Source organism: Artibeus jamaicensis, unplaced genomic scaffold, assembly GCF_021234435.1.
Source record: "Artibeus jamaicensis isolate MK-2021 breed Jamaican fruit bat unplaced genomic scaffold, CSHL_Jam_final contig_1015, whole genome shotgun sequence".
In the NCBI taxonomy this organism is placed as follows: domain Eukaryota; kingdom Metazoa; phylum Chordata; class Mammalia; order Chiroptera; family Phyllostomidae; genus Artibeus; species Artibeus jamaicensis.
In genome coordinates, this window is record NW_026521194.1 from 1,174,665 (window position 1) to 1,199,767 (window position 25,103).

At 42.9% G+C, this 25,103-nt stretch overlaps 1 protein-coding gene across 2 annotated transcripts in view; it reads left to right on the top strand.

Annotated features, from left to right (window-relative positions):
• The window catches only part of PID1 (phosphotyrosine interaction domain containing 1), a 207,217-nt gene that overhangs the window by 124,412 nt on the left and 57,702 nt on the right, over positions 1-25,103 (top strand). Inside the window, exon 1 of one of the 2 annotated variants that reach the window (XM_037139268.2) lies at positions 22,713-22,832. The exons of the other annotated variant lie outside the window; for it this stretch is intronic. Coding sequence (XP_036995163.1) covers positions 22,719-22,832 — 114 coding nt within the window. The 5' untranslated portion in view covers positions 22,713-22,718. Of the gene's footprint in view, positions 1-22,712; positions 22,833-25,103 lie in introns of those variants that run through there. 2 annotated transcript variants of the gene reach the window in all.

The window sequence follows — 25,103 nt, forward strand, 5'->3', positions numbered from 1 at the left end:
GCCACCTCCCTCATTAGCTCATGCAGTGTCTGCACAGGGTGACATGAGAAAGACGAGCATTCCCGTTTGTTCTGTTCCCTCTGCGCATAGTCTCCGGGAAGAGACCTGTCCAACTTTGGAGATGAACACACATCAGGTTGTCGTTAGAAATGTGCTTCTCAGTGATACTGTTTGTATAAGCTGCTATTCCAAGAGAGTGATGAATAGATACTGTCTAGCTGGGATTTAATATACTTTTGCACAACTTAATATGCTACCCAGTTGAGAAGAACTTTAGGACAATGAAACAAAGATTGAAATACCTTTTATAATAGGGACATTTAGATTTCGGTGTGTATAAGTGCCTGTGACTGCCAGTATGGAATTGTCAAGAATTTCAGTTCCTATGCAGATATCATGGGATGGTGGAAATAGCACAAAGATGGAGTCAAGGCGATTTAGGTTCGAGTCATAGCTCCGTACTTACCTCACTTTGCATCCCCAGGTAAATCACTCCCCTTTTCTAAGCCTCAGTTTGTTTACCTTTTACAAATACAATATGATCACCTATTTACAGCACACTGGTAAGCACTAGAGAGAATGAACATAAGTGATATGGGGTTAAATAATGGTGCTGATCATTATTACTAGTTTTCAGTTTGCAAGTTGAAGTGCGCAAAAGCTCACAGTTCTTACTGCAGTGTTAGTGTTATATTCATTAAATAGCTTGGGTTTTCTAAGTATTATTATCATTCAGTAAGTCCACTATATTCAAATAGAAGGCCTCTTTGGCTTTGAACAGTTTTTTCCTTATCAAAGATTCATGCTTCTTTTAGCAGTGAAAGTAATAAATAAGTCCCTTTGCACATTTCAACTTGTACAGTTACACCCAGCATCAGAGAGACTCTAGCTCACTGCTGAACTGCAACAGCTAGTTAGTTAGAGGCAGAGAACACAGTGCTGCTTTTTTGGGACCAATATTATTAAAAAAATATATATATATTTTACTGATTATGCTATCACAGTTGTCCCACTTTTTTCTCCCCTTTATTTCCTCTCCACCCTGCACGGCCCACCCTCCAGCATCCCCCCCCTACCTTGTTCATGTCCATGGGTTGTACATAAAAGTTCTTTGGCTTCTCTGTTTCCTATACTGTTCTTAACCCCTCCATCCATTTTATGCCTACCAATTATGCTTCTTATTCCCTGTACCTTCCCCCCATTCTTCTCTTCTCCCCCCACACTGATAACCCTCTGTGTGATCTCCATTTCTCTGATTCTATTCCTGTTCTAGTTGTTTGCTTAGTTTTTGTTTTCCAATTTCAGTTCTTGATACTTATGAGTTTGTTGTCATTTTACTGTTCATCACTTTTGATCTTCTATTTTTTGCCTCTATATGCCATATTTTATTTTATTATTTTCACAGCTTTACTGAGGTAAAATTAACATATTTCCAGTATTTAACATGTACAATGTAATAAGTTTTGATATGCATGTACACTTATGAAACCATCACTGTAGTCAAGATAGTGAGCATATTCATTGACCCCGAAAGTTGCCTCACATATACTTTTTTAAAAAATATATTTTATTGATTATGCCATTACAGTTGTCCTGTTTCCCCCCTTCATTCCCCTCTACTCTGCACACCCCTCCCCCACTATCCCCGCCTTTAGTTTATGTCCATGTGTCACAAGTTCTTTAGATTCTATATTTCCCACACTATTCTTGCCCTGCCCCCTATCTATTTTCTACCTACCATCTGTGCTACTTATTCTCTGTACCTTCTCCCCCCTTCTCCTCCTCCCACTCGCCTGTTGCTAACCCTCCATGTGATCTCCATTTCTATGGTTCTGCTCCTGATCTAGCTGTCCTCTTAGATTGCTTTTGTTTTAGGTGTGGTTGTTAATAACAGAGTTTGCTGTCTTTTCACTGTTCATTTTTTATCTTCTTTTTCTTAGATAAATCTTTTTAGCATTTCGTGTAATAGGGGCTTGGTGATGATGAACTCCTTGAATCTGACCTTATCTGAAAAGCACTTTATCTGCCCCTCCATTCTAAATGAAAGCTTTGCTGGATAGAGCAATCTTGGATGTAGGTCTTTGGACTTGGAATACTTCTTTCCAGCCCCTTCTTGCCTGTAAGGTCTCTTTTGAGAAATCAGCTGACCATGTGTTGGGAACTCCTTTGTAGGTGACTGTCCCCTTATCGCATGCTGCTTCTAGGATTCCCTCTTTCATTTTAATTTTGGCTAATATAATGATGATGTGCCTTGGTGTGTTCCTTCTTGGGTCCAACTTCTTTGGGACTCTGTGAGCTTCCTGGATTTCCTGGAAGTCCTATTGCCCTTGATTGGGAAAGTTCTCCTTTATTATTAATTCAAATAAGTTTTCCACTTGTGGCTGTTCCTCTTCCCCTTCTGGTACCCCTATAATTTGGATGTTGGAACGTTTAAAGATATTCTGAAGGTTCCTAAGCCTCTCCTCATTTTTTTGAATTCTTGTTTCTTTATTCTTTTCTGTTTGGTCATTTTTTTCTTCCTTCTGGTCCACTCCCTTGATTTGAGTCCCACTTTCCTTTCCATCACTATTGTTTTCCTGTGAATTTCCCTTCATTTCAATTAGTTTAGCCTTCATTTGTTCCTCTAATTTGTGACTAAAATCAACCAGTTCTGTGAACATCCTGATCACCAGTGTTTTGAGCTGTGCATCTGATAGGTTGGCTATCTCTTGGTCGCTTAGAATTATTGGCTCTGGGGATTTGAGCTGTTCTTGAGCCATAATGTTTTGGTCTGTTTGTACTTGTTAGGTATGAGGAGCGGAGCCTTAGGTGTTCACCAGGGCAGGGCAACCCAGTTGCTGGGTTGTGATGCTGTATGTGGGGATGGCGTCAAAGAGGGGCAGTGGTGTTTGTTCTGCTCTCTTTTGGATATCTGTCCCCTCTGCTGCTTTCTGCAAGCAAACCTGGTTCCCCTGCTGCTGGCTCCCAGGTGTGTGGGCTTGTGCACCCTCCAGGACTCTGTGGGTCTCTCCAACAAACTCTCTGTGAGCTTGAGAGCCTCTCCCTGCACCTCGACCCGGAAAGTCTTTCCAATTGGTGCTTTCAGGCTCTAATTCCCGTCACTGGGGCTCTAGCCTGAGCGGTCTGTCTCACTGCTTGCTCTTTTGCTTGGTTTATCTGTGCGTGAATGTGTGACCACAGTCAGCCAGCCTCCTTGCACCCTCACTGGGTCCACCCTTTGCACCCCACGCCTGGGATCTGCCAACCGCTGCCTGCACTCCTGGGTCGTCTGGCCGATCTTTCCTGCCTGACCCCACTCCGTGAGCTGCTGACTCTGCCCCTCTTACCAGTCTGGCTGAATGGTTCATTGTTGTTGGACTTCTGTACAGTTCAATTTTCTGTGTTTGGGCTGCATTTTTGTTACTAAAACTTTGTTGTCTTTAAACCTGGTTGTGCAAGGAGGCACAGTGTTTCCATGTACGACTCCATCTTGGCCAGAAGTCTGATCTTCTATTTCTTAGATAAGTCCCTTTAACATTTCCTATGATAAGGGCTTAGTAACGGTGAACTTCTTTAACCTCACCTTACCTGGTACCAAGATTTTAAAATACATTTCTATTTGAGTTTTTAGAGGAAATTTAAAGAGAATACATTTTTCTTAGGCCGGATTATGCTTGGAAGAAGTGCCATGTGATGAGGTTGTAAATGTCACCTGTCTTTGCTGCCTCCTGGGAAACCCCTTTAGCTGTTGGAGAATACGAGAAGCTTGGGTGACTCTGGTGTAAAAGTCCCCATGCATTTAACCTCTTGTTAGAAGGTTGCTGAGTAATCCCCCCACCTCCCAATAAAATGTGTAACACTGATGTCCTAGGTGAGCAGGAGACACAGACAGAGCCCCTGAGAGCCCTCACTGTGCAGGAAGGACTTGTGGTCTCATTGGTGGCACCAACTCAGCTGAGGGGTTATACTATTTCATGATCAAGGACAGTGGTTCTGAAAGATGAGGGATGTACTTTGGTCCCCCAGGGGACATTTGACCAGGGCTGGAGATAGTGCTGGTCTTTACAACTGGGGAAGTGTGAATGGCATCTAGCGGGTAGAGACCAGAGATGTTAAACATCCTTCCATACATGGGACAGCCTTATAACAGAGAACTACATGGCCCAAAACACCCGTAGTGCAGAGGTTGAGAGACTAGTCACATGACCAGAGGTGTGTCCAACTCACAGCCCACAGGCCTCTTGCAGCCCAGGATGGCTAGGAATTCGGCCCAAGACAAAATCGTAAACTTACTTAAAAACTTTTTTGGGGATCATCACTTTTTGTTAGTGTTTGTGTATTTAATGTATGGCCCCAGACAAGTCTTCTTCCAGTGTGGCCCAGAGATGCCAGAAGGCTGGACACCCAAAATCACACCTTCAGACCAGCATATGTCCTTTTTCTCTCACTCTTGTGCAGAATGTCACTTTCTGATAGCTTTTCTTATTTGTTCCATTTTAGACATTTTGACTCAAGAAAGAAGTTGTCTTAGGTAGCTTGGACCGCTATAACAAAATATTATAAACTGAGGAGGGGCAGCTTATTCACTATAGAAATTTATTACAATTCTGGAGGTTGAGTAACCCAAGGTCAAGTGTTAGTCAGTTTGATGTCCAGTGAGAGCTCTGGTTGTAGAAGCCTGCCTTTTCACTGTGTTGACACTTGGTGGGATTCACTCTCTGGGTTCTTTTTATAAGGGCACTAATCCCATTCATGGGGGCTGTACCCTCATGACTAAAAAATTCTAGCCTCCCATAGAAATAAACTGGCAATATTGCTCACTCATAAGTCTCTTACAATTCAACTAGTTCTGAGTCTGGTGAGTGTCGGACCCTTTAAAAAAAGTGGAAATAATAAATAAATAAAAAGAAGTAGGAATAATATTAAGTAGGTAGAATTTTTATGTCTGTATTATAGAACAGAAAACAGACAGGTTATATCTTAGCAACAAGAGAGTAAAGGCATCACCCAATCTTTTTTCCTCCTGCGCACATAGCTAGGTTACGTTTCCCAGTGTCCTTGGCAGGTAGGTGTCCCATGTGACTAAGTCCTGATCTCTGAGACGTGGGCAGAAGTGACATCTTCCATGCCCTTGCCTGGCCCGTTAAATGTGCAGATGGTTTCCTGTTCTCCTTCTCCTGCCGTCCACGCGGGGGAGGTTCCACGCTCTGAGAGGGTGGCAGAGCCACAGCCCAGGAGACCATGCTGTTTGACCTGCTGCTTAGAGGACCACTGTCTGCCCAGGACGCTTAGCCTTGGGGGGTTGCAACAACAAAAAGTAAACCTTTGCTTCGTGAAACCACTGAAGTGTGGAGGGTTAGTTAAAGAAGGTGTTAGCCTGCTCTGACTAATAATACAGTGAAGTAGACAAGCCCAAACACGAGGGGACATTGTCTGGGGGTATGTGGGGACGTTCATCTCTGCCAAATGTGCAAAGGTTCAAAATCAGTGATATGCCCTATAATTCAGTGTTTATGTTTGTACAGGCTGTCATTGGAATGATGTTTTCAAGTGAAAACTCCTTCATCAGTATTTTTACGTGATGGGAGAACACTTATTTCTATCTAAGGCAGTCGTCTTAGTGACTTCAAGTTCCTAAACCTAGCACAAGGACAACCACAGGAACATGTTACCCCTTAAATGCTAAATGTTGCATGTGAGTCTGGGATTTCGCTGAGAAATGTGGAATACAAAGTTTCTTTTGCCAGACCATTCCCAGTTGGTTGCGCGTCTCAGGAGCCAAAGCTTATTACTCTCCAACTTGTAATTTAAACTTGTTCAATTGCCTCCAGACCCATCTCTTTCATGTAACACAATGGGGAAAACTCAGTGCTTTGGCTCCGAATGTGTTTCTCTTTTATTTGTCTCTCTCCAAAACCCTCCCTCCTCTGGGGACGCATCGTCATTATTTCACGGAAACTTTGGGCAAGAGCATCTTTTAAGGAAAACTTTTTGTGTTTCTGTGTTTGTTTTGTTTTGTTCTATTTATTGTTTTTGAGAGAGACATTTGCCATTGCCTGTGGCAGGTGGTGTGGCTTTCAAACTCGTGATATAGTCACATTTTGAAATCTTTGCAGGATGGCTGTAAGGAGAAATTAGGCTTTGTAACTATGCAGAACACTGACCTGGTAAACACATTATAGGCTGATTATCCTCTATTGCTCCCTAACTAGCACTTGAGGAATGTGCCGTCCGTGGCCATTTCAGGAGCGTTGTTGCCAAGAAACAGAAAGTTTAAATTTTGCTCGATGTGCTGAGTATACTTAGACTGAGAAAGCTTCCAGTGGTGTACCAGCCGCCTGCCTGAAGACCAACCGGCTCCCACCGGCAGGTGTGAGGCTTGTGGCAAAAGGCGCCTGGAGTACACATGTCAATTATGGTAAATCCTCAGTGTCCCCCATTGAAATATCTAAGGAGTGGGGTGATCTTCAGCAAAATTTTGTATTTTTGTGGTTTATTTTATTTTCAGAAATGTGAAGCTTCAATATGTTTTTAGAGCCTAGGAGTGGAAGGAAACTTCAGGGTGTGGAACCTGTACTCCACGCAGCTTCTCCTTGGTGCTTTCTTCAGGTTACAAAAGGCAGATTCTGCAGCATGGTCAGATCCAGTTGGATTCGGATCGTCAGTTGCCTCAATAATTAATAGAGAATTCTTTAAGTGTGTGGAGAACGGGGCCCAGAATGAAAGTAGCTCTTTTTGCTGCCTGTATTTGTCAGGGTGGACTGTTATGCTGCAGTAACAAACACTCCCCAAGTGCCAGTAATCAAAAACAATGCAGGCTTCTTTCTTACTCATATTACATACCCACTAATGGAGAGCTCTGAATCACGTGATCTTGACCGAGACCCAGGCTGGGGGAGGCTCCTTTATGTTGAATTTCACATGCCACAGTAATGGGGGACCACACATGGGCTCTGCAGTACTTCAGCCCAAAGGAGACACACGTCCCTTCTGCTTAATTTTATTGGCCAGAGCCAGACAAATAGGCAAATCCAACTTCAAAGAGAGGGAGAAGTGCGATTGTCCTGAACACCAAAATAGAAACTGGGTAACATACATTTACTTCATGTTCTAGCCCAGCAGGCAACTCACACATATGTAGACATTGAACCCTAAGCCCAATTAGGAAATAGGCCCCCAAGAGAAAGCAAAGCAGTCTCAGTAAGGGCAATTTTTGGAATGTAACTCAGAATAGGGGAGACACACAAAAACGACACCCTTCTCCTGATTTTGGAGTCTTCCGTCAATAGGTAGTGGAAAGGCGTTTTGTTTTAGGGGCCACCCCTCCACCTTATACTCAGTTAGAAGCAGCACACCATAATCTCTGACTTGAAAATATTTAGTTTGTCAACTTGTTTTAAAATAGAAATTCAGCTCAGACAGCGTGGTGATTGCAGGGAGGAGGGGTGTGCGGAGGTGGACGGGGGTGGAAGGGGGATAAAAGGTCATGGAAAAATACAATAAAAATGAACCATTAAAAACACAATAAAAATATAAATACATCTTAGACTAAATTTTGACTTTTCTTTTCATTTTCTTTGAAAGCAGCTGATCCAATCTGAGTGAGAGATACATCCACAGATGTGAGACATTTTCACCGAATCAGATTTTCAAGGTCTGTTGAGCAGACTAAAGGCAAATAGAAATCATGAGAAAAGACCTTAAACCTGTAAGCGTAGAGCATTAAAGGTGATGCTATCAGAATTTACTGCCACAGATGCAAACTCAGTTCTGTCTTCTTTGTAACTGGGTAAAGCATGAAGAAAATCTCTTCTAAGTATTTTTTATTCATTCTTTTTGTTACAGTTCTTTTTAAAAACACTTTTTTAACCCCAAATAAGTGAGATGCCTGTTGCCTGGGCAAAGTCAAAAGGAAAAACCACAGCCAGGGCAGACAGATAGATTATGATGAGGGAGATGAATGAGCTAATATCGACCTAATGCAGCCACCAGCAAAAACAAAACTCCAAACTTCTCTTTCAAAACTCCTAATTAGGCCAAAGAAAAAAAATGATAAAATTAGCTCAGCATGATGACTGAAGAGCAAACACTTCCATTTTATTTTGCCTTTGCCCCAGGTTTTAATTGCTCCAACTCATACTGAGATGGTCTCTCCTGCTGCCATCAAGTTGGGTTGTATTTTGTTTAACATATAGCAGAGCCTGACAGAAATCTGACCTCCAAAGTAGCAGCCCCTAAGGGAAGTTCATTACCAGGCATTAGTTTATTTTGTGCAAATCATATGGCTGATAAGAAATTTGTGTTCACAGTCTATAAAGAAATCTTATAGCTCAATAGTAAAAGAGACAAATGCCCAATTAAAAAATGGGCAGATAAGTTAAATAGACATTTCTTCCAAGAAAATATACAAATGGTTACTGCACATGAAAAGATGCTCAAAGTCAACTCTAGGGACATGAAAATCAAAACTGCCACACAATAGCACTTTACAGCTCCGAGGATGGCTAGAACCCAGAAGACAGATAGTAATAAGTGTTGGTGAGAAATTGGGGAACATGAACCCTTTACACACTGCTGGTGGGAATGTTAAATGGTGCAGCTACTTTGGAAAACCACTCTGGCAGTTTCTTAAAAAGTGAAACTAGCAATTTAACTCTTAGCAATATATTCACAAGAGAAAGGGTTTTAAAAGAAAGGAAAACTTCCCTCATACACAGATATTCATAGGAGCATTATTCACGATAGCCAAAAAAGCCGCCAATCCTAGTATCCACCAAGTGATGAATAAACAAAATGTGGTTTATCCATACAATGGGAAATTATTTGGCAATAAATGAAGCACTGATACATGCTACAACATGGATGAACCTTGAAAACATCATGCTAAGTGAAAGAGCCGGTCATAAAGACCATATATGATTCTATTTATGTGACATTTTTTGATGGGCAAATCTGTACAGACAAACAGTACAATAGATGAATGTTTGCCCAGGGCTGGGTGGGGTGCTCGGGGAGTGGGGAGTGACCGATAATGGGTATGGGGTTTCTCTTTGGAGTGATAAAAATGACATTATAATAGCAGCCCAGATGTCAGTTGGAAATCTGGCTCCTTTGAGATTCAAATACAACTGGCTGAGACCCCAACTCCTACGTGGTACTCTTCAGAGATCTGGAAGTGTAGGGAGAAGAGGTTCTATATTCCTACTTCTTCCTAATTAGTTCAAGGTCATTCATTTCCTTTTCTTGTAGATATTGTTCCTTTGCCATCTCACTGTGTTCGCAAGTGGTCTCTCTGTGTAGTATTTTGCTAAACCCAAAAAAGAAATGATATCATTGCCTTAGGAAATAAGAGTGGCTTCCATTGGTAATGGCTTTAAATAAGAAATAAATAACAAAGTTAAGCATTTGAATTCTTTCACCCACTGACTACTGCTGTTTTAGAGTGCTATTTTCAGGTGCTAAATTCTTCAGCCATTATCCTGCTAAAATAATATGTTAGTCCTGCAGAGATGAATAGTACAATACAGAGGACACAGACTTTGGTGAGGATCTTGGCCTTGCTTGTACTAACAATATAATTTTAGACCAGTTAACTGATTTCTCCAAGCCGTAATTTTCTTGATTGTAAAATGGAAAAAATAGCAATGGTAAAAGTGCTTTGTTATAGAAGGTTATGTGCAAATAATGTCACCATTACCATAGCACACACTTTTTTATGATAGTTTTAGTTCCTTAGAAAACGGCTACATGAATTCTCCAAGCTTCCTGTCCAAGGACGTTTCTTACCAGCTGACACTCTGAAAGCAATATTCCCTTTGGAGTGAAAAAGGCAGTTCAGGTAAAGAAAATGAACTATGTGTAATAAGTTAGAAAGCAGCTTGAGAAATAGTCTGCTCCAATTGAAATTTTTTGAGCAGAGAAGTGTAGTTTCATAAAACTGGCTAAAATACTTGTGTTCAAGACTCCTGCCCCTGAGGTTGCTTTTCATACTTCACTGGTGAAGATCCTAGTCTTTTACTGACTTAAGAAGACAGCATTTCGTGGGCAAAGATCTGGTGCTTCTCAGCAGGATTAACATGTTTTGCCTTCTAGATGTATTTTACATAAAGTCCTTTTATGGGCACTGCTTCCCCCCCCAACTCTTGCCCCCACACGAGTAGCATGTTAACATTTTTGGAACAGGCCAGCAAACAGGAGGCTTTGGTCTCCTTTCTCATTTGTACAAGGTGGTTGGTGGTTTCTGTCCCCTATTGTTTGTCATTACAGAGCACTGTCCAAAATGTGGGATCAGTAGGATTGTCTTACCCCTTGGTAGAAGAACTACAGGGACGTGAAGCTATGCAGTGTCTTCCCCTTCCTCTCGGAGCTGGTGACAGGGCCCGGACTTGCTCTTTCCTGTGATAGAAATGACCTCCTCTGGTCGTGATTCTCCTGCCACACCGGCGGGTGAAGAAGTAGGAACAACAGATTTGTTAGCCTGGAGAAATGCAGATTAACGTTCTATTTAGTCCTCTAGAATAATATTGTTTATTATCACCAATCCTGAGTGCGGGGGGCGGGGGTGAGCTTTCCACCACTTTCCTTCCCCTTTTGTCAACCTGGGTCTGCACTGGGAGAATGAAAATGGGTGGTATGAATGCAGAAGAAAACAGAAAAAGAAACCAAACACATCTTACTGCCTTCCCATTGATTCACCCATTCACTGACTGACTTACTCATCAAGCATTTTTCTGGGTACTTATTATGTGCTAGGTTTGGTTTGATTCACTGAAGATATAGGAATAAAGAAAATAGGAACTGTCCCAGACTCATGGAATGTCCAGTCCTTGGAGAGAGACAGACGGGCCATGTGTCATTAACATTCAATATCTGCGATTGCAGTGAGGGTAAATTGCATGGCAAACAAGTAGGGGAGACCATGAGTCCTTAAATAGAGCACCATCAGCTGAGCATGTGAGTTCGGGAATGCTGTTTACGTGAGATTAGACATCTGCGTAGGAGTGTGGCAGGTGGTGGAGGCAGCGGGACAGGGATGGCAGGAAGAGTCCAAGCAAAGAAGAGTGTGAGAAAAGGTCCTGAGGTGGCGAGAATCTTGGCAGATTTGAAACACGGACAAGTTTGAAGTGAGAAAGCAAGTGGAATGAAATAGTGGATTTCATTCAGCAGGTGAGAACCACTGACAGCCTTTGGTCTTGGTTTTGGAAGAGCCACGGGGATGATGTAAATGTAATTGTAGAAGATTTTGGCCTCTGTTTTAGAACAGTGGGAAGGTATTAAAAAGCTCTGACAGATGGGGATGTCTACACTTTGGCTGCAGAGAAAGGAAGGGTGGAGAAAGGCAGGGTTGCAAGAAAGACCTGTCAGAAGAACTTTGCAGTAATCCAAGCAGTAATCATGTTGACTTTGACCGGGGAGGTGGCAGTACAGAGAGGGATGATGGATCTGACTATATTGTGAAGATAGACTTGATCAGAGATGAGGCCTGAGGAAGAGGAATATTTGAGTGTAAAGTCCCTGGATTGGGTCATGGGAGAGGGGAGATAGGATGTGATTCTGTTTACTGGTAGAGGGAATGCTTAGAAGAACACAGTTTTGAGGTACAGGAGATTAATACAAGAGTTGTCTTTGGGATATACTAAGTTTTACATGTTGGCTATCAAACTAGAGGTGCCAATCTTGGCTGTATTGACCCAGCATTCAGAATAGAGAAATGGGTTGAAATTATACATATCCGAGCTGTCCACTTTTAGATGCTGTATAAATCCACATAGGAGGGTAAGACCACCAAAGATAAGAGGTAGGTAAGAAGAGACAAAGGCCCAGGACAGGCCCCAAGGAGCAACTGCTTGGTCTGTTAATATACGCATTGCGGGAGATCCTCTCTGGCAAAGTTTAGGGTGGGGCCACAGGGTTGAAGACAATATTTAGAGATCAGAAGGAGAACTTCACAGAGGCAACTGGGAACAAGCAACCAGCATGGCAGGTGAAAAGCCAGGAGAATATGATATTGTGGGAGAGTGTGGGACCATTTGGGCAGTGGAGAACCCAACTCAAACTGGGTTAAACACTAATACGTAAAGTCTCAGGACTTGATTTTTCTCTACCAACTCAATGGCTTATTACTAGGCTATGTAGAATTCCCCATACCGAATATTTCTAATGATAAAAATGATTTTTTTAAAAATTTAGAATGAAACTTGTGAAGTAATTCAAAAAATGATCTATGGGACAAGGGGGGGAGGGGTGGAAGAGGTTAAAGGGGGAATGTTTGGGACAACTATAATAGAATAACAGTTAAAAAAGTCAAATGACCATAGATGTAAAGTTAAAAAAAATGGTCTAGTTGACACACTTCTGATTTGGGGGCCAGCAGAAAGTCCAGATAGTAACTCTTTATAAATGCTGCTTCTGAATTGTTGTGTCGAAGGTTTTGGCAAAAGGAAATACTGAAAACAGTCTTCCCAGTATTATTATGTGATATGGGGCATGTCTGGTGTGTCATTACGGTGCACCGGCGTTCCCATGGTTTCCCAGTCGACTTTTGAGTTCTGGCTGTGAATAAGGTAGAGTCTAAAGAACAAAGATTTAGGTGAAAGATTTGAAAAATACAGAGGAAGAATAATATTACTTGAAAGATGTATACTATGTATTTTCTGTCTTGAAATTACGCTTTGAAATGTATGGTTTATAGTACGTTTTTTAAAATGGTCAAATTTTTGCCCTGACTGGTGTGGCTCAGTTGGTTGGGCATTATCCTGAAGAGCAGGGGGTCTCTGGTTCGATTCCTGGTCAGGGCACATGCCTAGAATGTGGGTTTGGTCCCTGAGAGGCAACTGATCAATTGATGTTTCTCTTCCTCTCTTTCTCCCTCCCCCTCTTTCTCCCTCCTTGTTCCTCTCTCTAAAGTAAGTAAGTAAGTAAGTAAATAAATAAAATCTTTAAAAAACCCCAAATGATCAAGTTTTTGGTGGGTTTTATAGGACCCCTTTAATTCTTAGGTACTACACACGGAATAAAGAGTGTAGGTGCTTGTTTTGGTTGATGAGTTGAGTTATTCACATAAAAGTGCAACGTAAAATAAGAAACTGGATTCTCCATTGGATATAAATTCCAGATAATCTTTTATCCTTTCAAAAAAGTAAGATGACCACAAATCAGAACTGATGGTTTTAAATCTCCCAATAATATAAAAAAATAAGGAAACAAGTAACCAAATTTTACCCTTCAGGTTGAATTAGGTTTATCATTGACTAAGACTTAAGGTACTTGGTTTTTATAGAATGAATAAAACTTGATAGACAATCTACTGTGCAAGTTTCTAAAAATTCAAAGACACAGAACCTGGTTTCAGGGAGCACACAGATGAATCGGGGAGAGACAGTATATACGAGTAGTTACAAAACAAGGGAGCAATTTTTATTCAAAAGGTGTGATGTTGGAACATGAGGGTGAATGTGGAATAAATGGTGAGGGGAAGGACTCACTGGAAATATAACAATGTGAACCGAGTTGCATTGTGCAGTTAACATGAAGAGCAAAGACGCAGAGGAAGGAGTCGTTTGGCAGGTTTAGCAGGAAATTGCAGCTAGTGGATTGGAGGTAAATATCGAGTTAGAGAGAACCCAGCTTGCAAAGGACCAGCCCGGCAAGTTAACAGGCTACTGAGGAGTTTCAAGCAGCTGCTCGATAGGTGAGTTATGCATTATGGGAGGTCACTTACGGCAAAGGTTACACTGCAGAGCAGGTTTGGAGATGGGGCTATGAACGATGCTGTTACAGAGGTCTAGATGCAATAGCGAGTGGCCAATACACGGGAAAATGAGCAGTGGAAAGATGGCTGCCTCTCTCAGAAGCATGCCCAGAGAGCAGAAACAAAGATCTACGTTTTAATTCTAATTCCGTACCTTTCTTAGAGCCCTCTGGAGAAATTTATTTACGGGAATTGACCGACGTGATCATGGAGGTTGGCAAGTCCCAAATCTGCAGGGTGGTCCGGCAGGTGGGAGACCCAGGGGAGAGGGGATGCCACAGTGTGAGCCCAAAGGCAACCTGCTGGCAGAATTCCTTCTCCATTGGGGTGGGGGGCGGGTGTCATCCTTTGCTCTATGAAGACCTTCAACTGATTGAGTGCAGCCCACCCACATCATGGAGGGTAATCTGCTTTACTCAAAGTCTACAGATCTAAATGTTCATCTCATCTAAAAAATACCTTCACAGAAATATCCAGGAACATGTTGGACCAAATATCTGGCCCAGCCAGACTGACACATGAAGTACACATCACTGTAACCTAAGGCTTAGGCGACCTGAGGCCTCTTACTTCTAATTTCTGGGCTCCTGCCCAGCTTCCTCATGTGTAAAATGAGGGCATTGCACTAGATGTCATCAAAGATCCAGCCTGGCTGTGAACAAGAATGCTTTTATCCCTTTACCACTGTGGAACTAAGAATGGGCACTACCTTGTTTATTTTGAGATTCTAGAATTTTAGGCCCACCAGCCTCCTTTGCCATCTACGAGAACACATTCATATAATGTATGAGGATCTAGGGCGACTTGCTTAATTCATATAAATAAGTGACTCCATCGCTTTCCTTTCAGTATGCAGTAGAGAAGTTCTGCCAAAGTGCAGGAAATCAAATTTCTGTAGCTGAAGTCATGTGCGAAAAATGCTAAGAAGTTTTCCTACTTAAAAGATTCTTCACGTAGGTTCTGGTGGGAATTCAGGTATTAGCCTACATTATTGGAATTTTGTGTGGCAGACGTCCTTGGCATGGAGGGAGAGTTTTCCAAGACCAAAGACAAAGTGAAATATAGTTTGTGTCAGGAGGCTGAATTAACCAGTTCTGGGGATGAGGCTCTTACACGGCAGGGCATCTGCAAGCTGATTTGGGGATTCCGTTGCTTCCCTCCAGGTGGTGGTGACTGTCAGAGACAGAAAGGCTCCCCTTCTTTAGAAATGTGTTAGAGACATTTTACCCCTTCCATTTAAGAGAAGTGTCTCTCCATGTGAAGTGCATTGATACAGTTTTAGTTGCGAATCCTAACATGAATTAATTAAAACATAATCATCAGAAGCATCTTCTTGTTAGCAGTGAAGTTAGGAAAACATCTTACTCGAAGCTTTCTTTGTTTTTTTTCCTACCTGTCTGGGGTGAGATTTCATTTAGTTGTGTTTGAAATATGTGTATGCGGACTAGTGTGGGCTGAGAGCTTTGTATGAATGACATAGTTTTAGAATTGAAATAATAGAAAAGGCACTCCGAAGTCAGCCAGTGGACATTTCTGAATTAGTTATCACATGCCATCGACTAGTTGGAGCAGTTGTGCAGTTTAATGTCACAGTTCTGAAGATTTGAAGACATCAGACACAAATCTTTTTCTCCAGTCACAGCAATTCAGACATGATATTCATTTTGAAGCCTTTGGCTGGCTTTTCTCTTTCTATGCTAAGCTCACTGCAGTTTTGTCTCTGACATTTTGAGATAATTTTTGGACCATCATTTTCAAGTTATTTTAAATTATTTTCATTCTTATTTTGATGTCATTTAATTTATCATATAATCAGGGCTTCATGCTCACTGCTGCCCTTGGAAGGCTGTTTTAAATCTATTTTACCCCTCACTCAACGTATTCTTTATTAAAAGGCTTAAAAGTATTAAAATAAGTTCATTACATTTTTAAGCCGCTATTTCATTTTGGAATATTGTTTCTGATGTTTCATTGGCATGGAGTGTTCAGTCTGTGCAGGAAAAAAATAGGAAAAAGAATTCCTTTTCCATTACTTAAGCTGAGACAGAGAAAGTTAGAAGTGGCTGTGAATTCTTTGCATAAATCCTGTATTTTTTCCTTCATCCTTTTTTATTTTAAAAAGGTAGATTTCACATATGTATATATCATGTTAATTGAGGACGTCTGGGCCAGAAAATATCACTTTCTCACTGTATCTCTTATGATTTAATTTCTGAGACAGAAATTAAATCTGCACTCTAATCCAATGTCAGTCTCGTAATGGAGATTTATGGGAGATGCCTTCGTACGTTCACTGGAACCGCATTGGTACTGATATTCGGATGGGGTGGCTCTGTCCCACTGCTCCATCTGCTGCTCCGCCATCTTTCCTCGCCATCTCAGGTTTCCTCCCGACTGTGCAGGTGAGTCAGAGGGCACCTGGGCCGGGAGGAGGAGGCAGTGGTGCAGAGAGGAGGTGGCTGCATTGCATTGACCAGCCATCCTCACTGTCCACTGATGTTTTCTTCTTCACCTCTGCAAGGGCTATGCCATTCCTAAAATGTGATTGGCTAGAGTATATTTGAGGGGTTTTTTAAATGCCCAGGGAAAGTAAACAAGATATAGTTATGAAATTTTTTGAGAAAGTTGGAGGTTCAACCTTTATAGAAATTAGCAATTCCATTATTATATTTTATGTTTTATATATATTGTTTATAATAATTACGATATTATACAACCATTTTCATTTATAAACTCAGGGGTTCTTAAGTATCCCATAGAGTTAATAATTTTTTTGCCTCTATTATCATCTCTGATAAATAAATTTAAAAATTTTTTGCAACTTTTTGCTGTCAGGTCTTAAGACTTTTTCCAGTGAGCAAAACTGTTCCTACCTGTCTTGGTCTCATGACAATGTCCTTTCCACAGCTATACCCTGGGCCCTGCTTCTTGTCTCTGCCTCTTGTCTCTGCCCCCACCTTCTTAGGGAGCCTCTCCTGCTTCTTCTTCCCTCACTTAATCTTTCCTTCCCCTGGTACAGACCCTTCCTCTTAGGTGGGGCTCTCATCCTTGTCACCTCTCTCAGGTTTGGTTCCTGGTAGGTAGTTCATCTTTCCCACACCCAAAATCAACCGAAGAGCATTGCCGTGTTTCCTAGGTGCTTGTGTCTGGGGTTGTCTCTCAGAGCGAGGATCCAGGTGCTGGCCCAGCAGAGGGGCGGGCACTCCAGCATATCTTTGCAGGCAACAGAAGATGGTGAAGAGACTCCGCCAGTTATAGGGCAAGTAGTTGGAGTCTCTGTTAGTAAGATCTGCACGACGAGGTGGAGAACCTTAAACAGCTCGGGTATTTAAAGGAAAAACATTTGGTACATGACACAGGACAGCTGCAGTGACTGAACCTGCTCACGCCCATGTCCTGCCACGCTAGCTAGCAACTGATGCAGATACAGATTGGTTGGGTTCGCTTTTCCTGTTCCTTAACCCACCCAGTCTGCCCAGCCCTGCCATGGTGTAGTAGACCCCAAGTATTGCATCTGTGTCCTTTGAAAGCTTGTGTTCTGCTTAAGTATAAACTATGATTGTGTCAGATAGTCACAACAGAAATAGACCATACTTGTTTTCAGTTCATGAGGATTATTGCACAGGCCCACCCTCATTCCTCACCCATGGTGGTGATTTGGGGGCCGATACTGATGGAGGTCCTAAGCCATCTTACTCCTTGCCTGATGTCTTCTGTAATGGGCAGCGGCACTCTCCAGGCAGCTGGGAGGAGGCAGTGGCACAGTTTGCCATGGTGGATGGGCCCACTTGGGGTTCGGTACCACAGCCCCCGATGAATTCACGTGCCTAGTAGTGTGCGGCTGACACATCGGCTTTTCTGCTTCCCAGGTTGCCCGGAAAACCCCGCGGTACTTTTCTGACTCCTTGCCATGGACACGCAAGTGCAGACTGGGCTAGGACAGGTTTTTGCAGCCTGAAGAAGCTAAGTTTGCACATGTTCCCAAGGGCTTCCAGTGCCGTATCTTAAAAAGGTTCAAAGACTCTCCTCAAACAGGTGATCTGGCTGCTGAGTGACCACAATGCCTGTCTTGACTTCTTAGCAGAAAATGTTGTCAAGGATTGAAATCTGTTCCTTGTTTTTATTTCTACATAGTCACCAAGATCTACAAGTCTTGTTATCAGTGAGCTTCCTCTTATAACATTTTATTCCACTGAATTATTATTATTATTATTTCTATTAATACTATTTCACTGAATTAGCCATGTGATATGACCTACACACATTCTATGTTTTATACATATGATGACACATCCTTGTCATCATAACATGTAATGTAAGAGGTATCCCTTTTAGAAGTGTCCCTGTTTTTGCTCATGGTACATTCCTAATACAGTTTCCATGACTCCATTTTGAACCTGATTTGTGAGATACTCCAGAATGGGGGACTTTGGCTGTTTGTATCCCACCCCAGCAGCAGGAGGGTGAGCAGCTGTCACTCATGCAAAAATGTGCTGGCTCCTTAGCACGGGTCACACGGCTCTCCTCAGGGACTGGCTGACTGGGCACTGCCGGCCCCTCCGTCTTTATTTCCATCATGCTCTGACTTCTGCTCTGTGCTCCCTAGTTGCCCGAGCCCCAAATTCTTTCATGCCTCTGTGCCTTTGCTTATGCTGTTCCCTCCCCCTAGACGCCTTTCCCTACCTTCTTTGCCAAGACTCCTCTAGTTCATTCTTTAAGACTCTGAATAGACAGCATTTCCTCCAGGAGGTGATTCCCAAGCCACTGCACCGGCCCCCTCCTTACACACGTGGGCCCTGTTTGCACTCAGGGGCCTCCCCATATTATGGCACTTTCTCCTCGTGCTGAAACAGACCTCGGCCCTCTCGCCTCTGCTTTGTGCAGGGTGAGGTCACCATTTGCTCGTCAGTGCGTGGGTGTCATCTGTCACCCAGTGCAGTGTGCTCCTCAGGGGTGGCTTGAGAGGGTGATCACCAGCTGAGCTGTCGTGGAAGCATTGGGCTTTTGTAATAAAGCAAGTTAATAATAGATCAAAGCCACAGCTGAAAAGATAATTAAAAAATGCACTGCTTCTGATCCTGTGGAATTTGGGTCTAACCCTTTCCTAGGAGTCTAACCCAGTTAGAAAATATTGCATTCAATAACTGTAGTGAAATATATTAGATATTCCTTTTCACTGTTCTTTGTTTTTTTAAATAATCTTTTCTACTTTATTTTTATTGTTGACACTATTACAGATGTCTGTATTCTTCCCCACCCTGGCCAACCTCCACCCAGAACCCACCACCTTTTTCCCTCTGGCCACCACCACACTGTTGTCTGTGTCCATAGGTGATGCATATATGTCCTTTGGCTAATATCTTCCTCTTCTTTCACCCAGGCCCCCTCCCCTCTCCCCTCTGACCACTGTCAGTCTGTTCCATGTGTCCATGCCTCTGTTTCTGTTTTGTTTGCTAGTTCTTGCCAAAGTAAAAAAGCTGAGAAGAGTAAAGCATTTGTGTGTGTGCATGTGCATGTTTCATGAGTTTCTTGTCATTCTTCTTTTAAGATGACATAATTTCACAGCCATTAAAAGAGTTGTGGAGTAAATACTCTAGAGGAGAGCATCTCAGAATTTAATGTGTCGACCGAACATCTGCGGCTCCTTTGAAGGATGCAGATTCAAACTCAGTAGGTCTGGCAGGGGACCTGTGATGGTGCATTTCTAATCAGCTCTCAGGGGCACTGGCGCTACCAGCCCATGGACCACGCTGAGGGTAGCAAGGCAGCGGCATTCAGATGGTGTCTCAGTGTTTTCATCCACTGAGACTTATAAAGCAAAATTGCTTCCTTCTGTTTAGGAATGCTCAAGAAAAACACCACAGATGACTTGATTATAGGAAAGCTGAGCAAAACTCATATTGTCTGTCTAGGGATGGTTTGGAGTCTAGCTCATGTCACAGACAACATGTGAGGCATCCTGATTACTTCCAGCTCTTTTTCCTGGCGGTCAGATTTAGATCGAAAGGAAGGACATCTCACCATGCTCCTCGCAGACACTGGATTTAGGACACATCCTAAATTCAGGATGATTTGATGTCTAGATCCTTAATTACACCCGCAAAGACCTTATTTCCAAATAAGATCATGTTCATAGGTACTGGGGTTGGGACTAGGACATATTTTAGGGGGATAATGTTTAATCCCTGTACCCTAATTCCCTGCATCTATTGTGGGTCCAAGATACCAAGGTTGGTACAAGAGGATGATTCATGCAAACACCCTGTTCTGCACAGACCAGAGTGGGAGGTCCTAACCTCCTGTGAGTTGGGGGGTAGGAAGGTGCCTAGGTCATCATTCCAGCCCCCCGACTAACTTGAAGGAGAATTAGAGAAATAGCAGTGAGCAGGTATTAGATTTTCATATATGATAGAGCCCAGGCAAAAGATTTTCTAAATGTTTCTATTTCACCTTTGCAACTGAGATATTAAAGACTGATTTCCTTCATTTACAAGAAGTTTCCTTTAGAAAAATTATCAGATGGTGTTTATTCATTTCTTCCTCTTTTCCCCTTTCTAATTTTCTACCTCTGTACCGGCCTCTGTATTCTTCTTTATTCCCCCCTTTTCCTCTGACCGATCAGCTCCCTAGCTGTCCACCCAGCTGCTGACTGATCTGTTTAGTTATTTTTGCTCCATCTCATTCCAGAAAGTACAAAGGCATTTTTCATGCATCCGGTTTATAAATGCCTGTAGGTCTGATTTGTTGTTCATTAATTATTTAGGTGATAAGAAGAATTTAGTAGCCAACACTGATTAATGGGAAGGTAAAGTATTTGTAAGGCAGTTGAAAAAGATCATTCCATTGATCAAAAATTCAGTTTAGGTGCAGTTTTTCATGTCAGCAGACTGTACACAGCGTGATGTATTCCCTTGCATCAGACGAGTTTCATAGTTTAGCACCTATCTCCTTCTTCAGGTGTTAAGGAGAGGGGGTGAGATGGTGGGTGTGAAGTAAATTCTTAATTGTATCATTTCTCTAAAGAGGTTAAATTCTGTTACTATTCGATGTCTGATGAACAAAGTTTTTTCCACCGGGCTGTCAGATCCAAAGTTTGAACACTTGGGTTACTCCCTCTTCATCAGCTTCCTTGGTCCTGAGAGACTGGATAAAATAAAATCTCTGCTAAAACAGAGAGGAACCCCAAGGCTCCAGTCCCTGAGAGATGACATTGCTCCCTTCCCTTATTGAAGCCTGCACAGGAAGCTGTCCTGCGTTACATGCTGCCTGGCAGGTGGAACTCAGTTTTGGGAGCCTCAGCCCGTCCAGAGTTCTCTGCACCTAGTTTTGCCCTCTGAGTGTCAGCGTTGACTCTGACCGTCAGGTGGAGGCCTCCCAGGACAGATGCACGTGTTAGCGTTCTCTGTCTGTCTGTCTCTCTCTCTATGCACACACACACATGTTCTGTATGTATGTGTCTATATAATATAGTACACACACATATATAACAACACCTAGCAGGGTCTTTTCCTGTGGATTCTGTTCAGATGGCAGAGGGCTTTGAATGGCAGCCCTCAGTCAGTGATGGGAATGGCCCCCTGTCTGGTTGTCGTCGGCCCTGGAGACAAGGCAGAGCAGCGTCTCACGTGTGTCTCCGGGTTCTCTTCTCTGCAGAAAGGTGCAAGCTCTGAATTAGCGTGGGGAGGAACCATCGCTGCCTAGACCTTACCTTCCACCTTACCCATGGGCCCATGAAGTCCTTCCTGTCGATGAACTTCTTGTTTCAAGACTCTGATTACTGAGTCTCAGGCTCTGTGTTAGGTTCCTATTGCTGCTGTGCCCAATGACTATAAACAGAAAGGCTTAAAATAACACATATCTATAGTCCAGTTCTGTAGGTTTGAGATGATTTTCAGTGAGCCGAAATTGAGGTTTCAGCATGGTTCCTCCCTGTTTTGGAGGATCTAGAGGAGAACCCATTTCTTCACCTTTTCTAGTCTGTAAGGCCACCTGCGCCCCTTGGCGTCTGGCCCCTTCCTCTGTCTTTAAAGCTAGCAATGGCTGGTCAGCTCCTTCGCAAAGCATATCACTCTGACACTCACTTTTCTGCCTTGCTCTTCCACACTGAAAGATCCTTTTGGTCACCTCCAACCCACCTGGATAACTCAGGATAATCTTACTATTTTAAGGTTGCATGTTTGGCAACCTGTGAATCGGGGTCTTGGGCATATGTTACATCACATGGTAAAGGGGGTGTTAAAGACACCAGGAAGTAAGACGTGAACATCTTTGGGAGACCATTTTCTGTCTACTGCAGGGTCCACAGACCCTCTGCATCTTAGATGCACCAGTTTGAGACTAAGTGGGTGCATTTGAAGCAGCAGATCTGGCACCAGAGGGTCTGGGGTTTCTCGCCTCTGTAAAGAACGATCTTTGTGATCTTAGGCAAATTCTGGGCCTCTCCGTTCCTTGAATTATACAATGGATATGGTCATGGGGCTGCCCTCCCAGGGTCACCATGCTTTTAAATAGGATAATACTCACAAATGGATTTCACAGCATTTGGGCCATACTGAGAGCCAAATATAGTAGCTTTTAGTAATTATTATCGCTGATATATTATTGAATTAATTTTGTTGATCACCCAGGGCATGGCTGTGTCTTGCGAAGCTCAGTTAGTACAAATGCCTGCATTGGCGTTTGCGTTCTCTGGGTGGAGACGGGGTTGCTTTGGGGAAGCCTGAAAGCCCTTTTAGAAGCAGAAACTCTATTTATATGTGCTTCCCGGTCCTGATAGTGCTTAGCGTTGTTTTCCCCTCCCATGTCCAGGGTCCTGTAGAGGACACAGCACAGAGGAGATCTCTTCTCCCTCCTCCCCCAGTGTCTGTGTGAGAAGGGAGCCCTTGTTGCCCAGCTTCACCAATTGCCTAGATTGTTGCAAAACACAGACTATCTCTTGGGTAACAGACCACTTGAGGATTTGTTCAGTAGGAATATATCAGCTGTGTTTATGAGAAATGTGGACAGTGCAGAGGGTCTGTGTGATAGAATGAAGGGCTGTCCAGCTGCCCGACCTTATTCTGTGACGTCAGACTTCCCTGAGCACCTGTCAGCTAAGGGGCAGGTAAGAGCAGGGAAAGGTTTCTGACTTGGAACCTTTTGTTGCTAATCATTTCTGGCAAAGGGGGCCTGGCTGCGTCTTCAAGTTGCCTATTACCAAAGCAGGTCTGGGTAGATTTGATCTAAGTATGAGGCTTTTTAGTGGACTAAACCATCTTGGGCAGTCAAAGGGTCTTGGATCTCCCTCTTTATGGTTGGGCATAGAGAGTGATTTCTCTGAAATCTATAGAAGTAGTTGATAGAAGAGGAGAGAATCAGCAGGGGGTGAGGGGGGGTTGTCATGATTAAATTGTTGCCTGTGCCAGCTGTCAGAAGGAGGCTGTAAGTTTGTATCTTTGTAACCGGAGTGGCATTGTTGTTATATGGAGAAGCCTGGTTTTTATCCTCTGGAAACAAATGCGCTGGATCATTGAGTTCTCATCTCCTTTGCAGTTTTCTAATTCTCTTTCCTCGAAATGTTGCTTGATGTTTTCAGAAGAACCTGTTTTACTGTGAATTGTCAATTAGCACAACTAACACATTGTTAACATGTACGGTCTTACTGTAAGCAATTATAGTTCTATTGAAGTTGAGTGTATCGTATAAAATAAATAGGAGGGTATGATGTTCTAGTTTTATAGTATCAGAAAAACTTTTGTAAAGAAGAAAGGGGATGATTATATACTTTCAAATGTGGGTGAGATCTGTGAAGTCTTTCTCTCCAGCTGTTTTATATTTCTTTCGACTTGACCTTTTAGGCAGTGAGAGGATTTGTTCACCAAGAGACAGGTCTAGAGGGAACTGAGAATTTGAAGTTCTGGGCAAATAGTGTGGCTCTTGCTGTCACTGGCTCTCAGGCCAAATTTTCACTCAGGGCGAGCAGTCCTGTTGAAATCAGAGTGCCCTTCTAAAGGATATTTAAATTGTACATTAATGTGCTTATTCCAAGTTTCTGGCCACATGAACTCTCTCACTTCTTGGAATTTTTTGTGGATCTTTCTTTGTACACGTTCACTACAGCGTGCATGGAATCCTGCAATAAGTTAAGCTCTTGGTACCTTGCCTCCTGGTATTGAATTTCCTGCCTCAGAATGGTCCGCGTCAAAGCCAGGGGGTGCCAGTCTGCCCATGTAAAGTGGTTAATAAAAACCACATCTGCTGCCTCATGCACAGGAAAGCAGGGAATAAAGTAGAAGTCGGTTCCCTATTTCCACCCTTACCCCCTCTACCTTACCCAGTCCCTTACTTCTCTTTGAATTAAAATTGAATTTTCCTTCTTTTATAGACACATATTATAACAATTCCTCAGCTGGATTCTAACTTACTGATTATATAGTGCAAAATTTGGCGTCTGGGCGAACGTGGGGGGAGGACTGAGCCTTTAGACTATTTCCACAGTTGAACGATGCAAAAATTGTTGGGAAAGCGTTTTCTGGTTCCTGAAAGGTCCCGGGCATGCCCGACTTCCCCAGGGCAGCAGTGTGCTGGGCAGGGCCCGGGCCTCCAGCTGTTTGTTCTGGCAGAAAGAGAGCCAGCACTCAGCATCCCGTTAGCCTCGGAGCAACGCAGTGGAGCAGAAAGCCAAAATATGATGATGAGATTCAGTTGGGGGAATAAAGAAAATTGCAAAAAAGCATGAGCTTGGTGAGAGCAAATTGCCCCAGGCTGCCAAAGAAAATAGGCTGTTAACTCCTACCTTGCTCTGAGTAGGAACCCTGTGTTTTGAATAGCGGGAGAGCTGTCATCTCAGATGGAAGGAAGGTGGGGAGCTTTGGAGAGACCAAATGAACTCGATCTCGGAAAGTGGAAGAGTTAAGAGATCAAGGTGGCTGTAGGAGTAGACAGTGGAGGGAGACAGAACTTTGCTCCTGCATATAAAATTTTACTTGGGATATAGTATCATCCCAATTTCTTCCCTGCCCTTTGCAGGAAAGAACATTTGCCATATGTTTAAAGGCAAAAAAGACGTGTCTTCTGAAATAGAATATTTGGGGCACATAGTGGGTACCTATAACTTTAACTACGTCAGAATGCTCTAAAATGGTTTGTATATGACTACGTTGGACAACCAGACTTCACCGAAGGATGCTCAGAAGTCTGGTCATGAAGGAGCAGTTCCCCTTCACAACCGTGTCCAACTTTATTTAACCACGGATGGCTTTTCCCTCCTTTTATCTTTGCTTTTTACTGAGGCACTGGTTGGTGAGACCAGGGCAGAGGGAATGCTCATCTGTGTCCGTCATTTTACAAATGAGGGGAGGGCCCAGAAGAAAACGCCCTTGTCCAGGATTCTTCG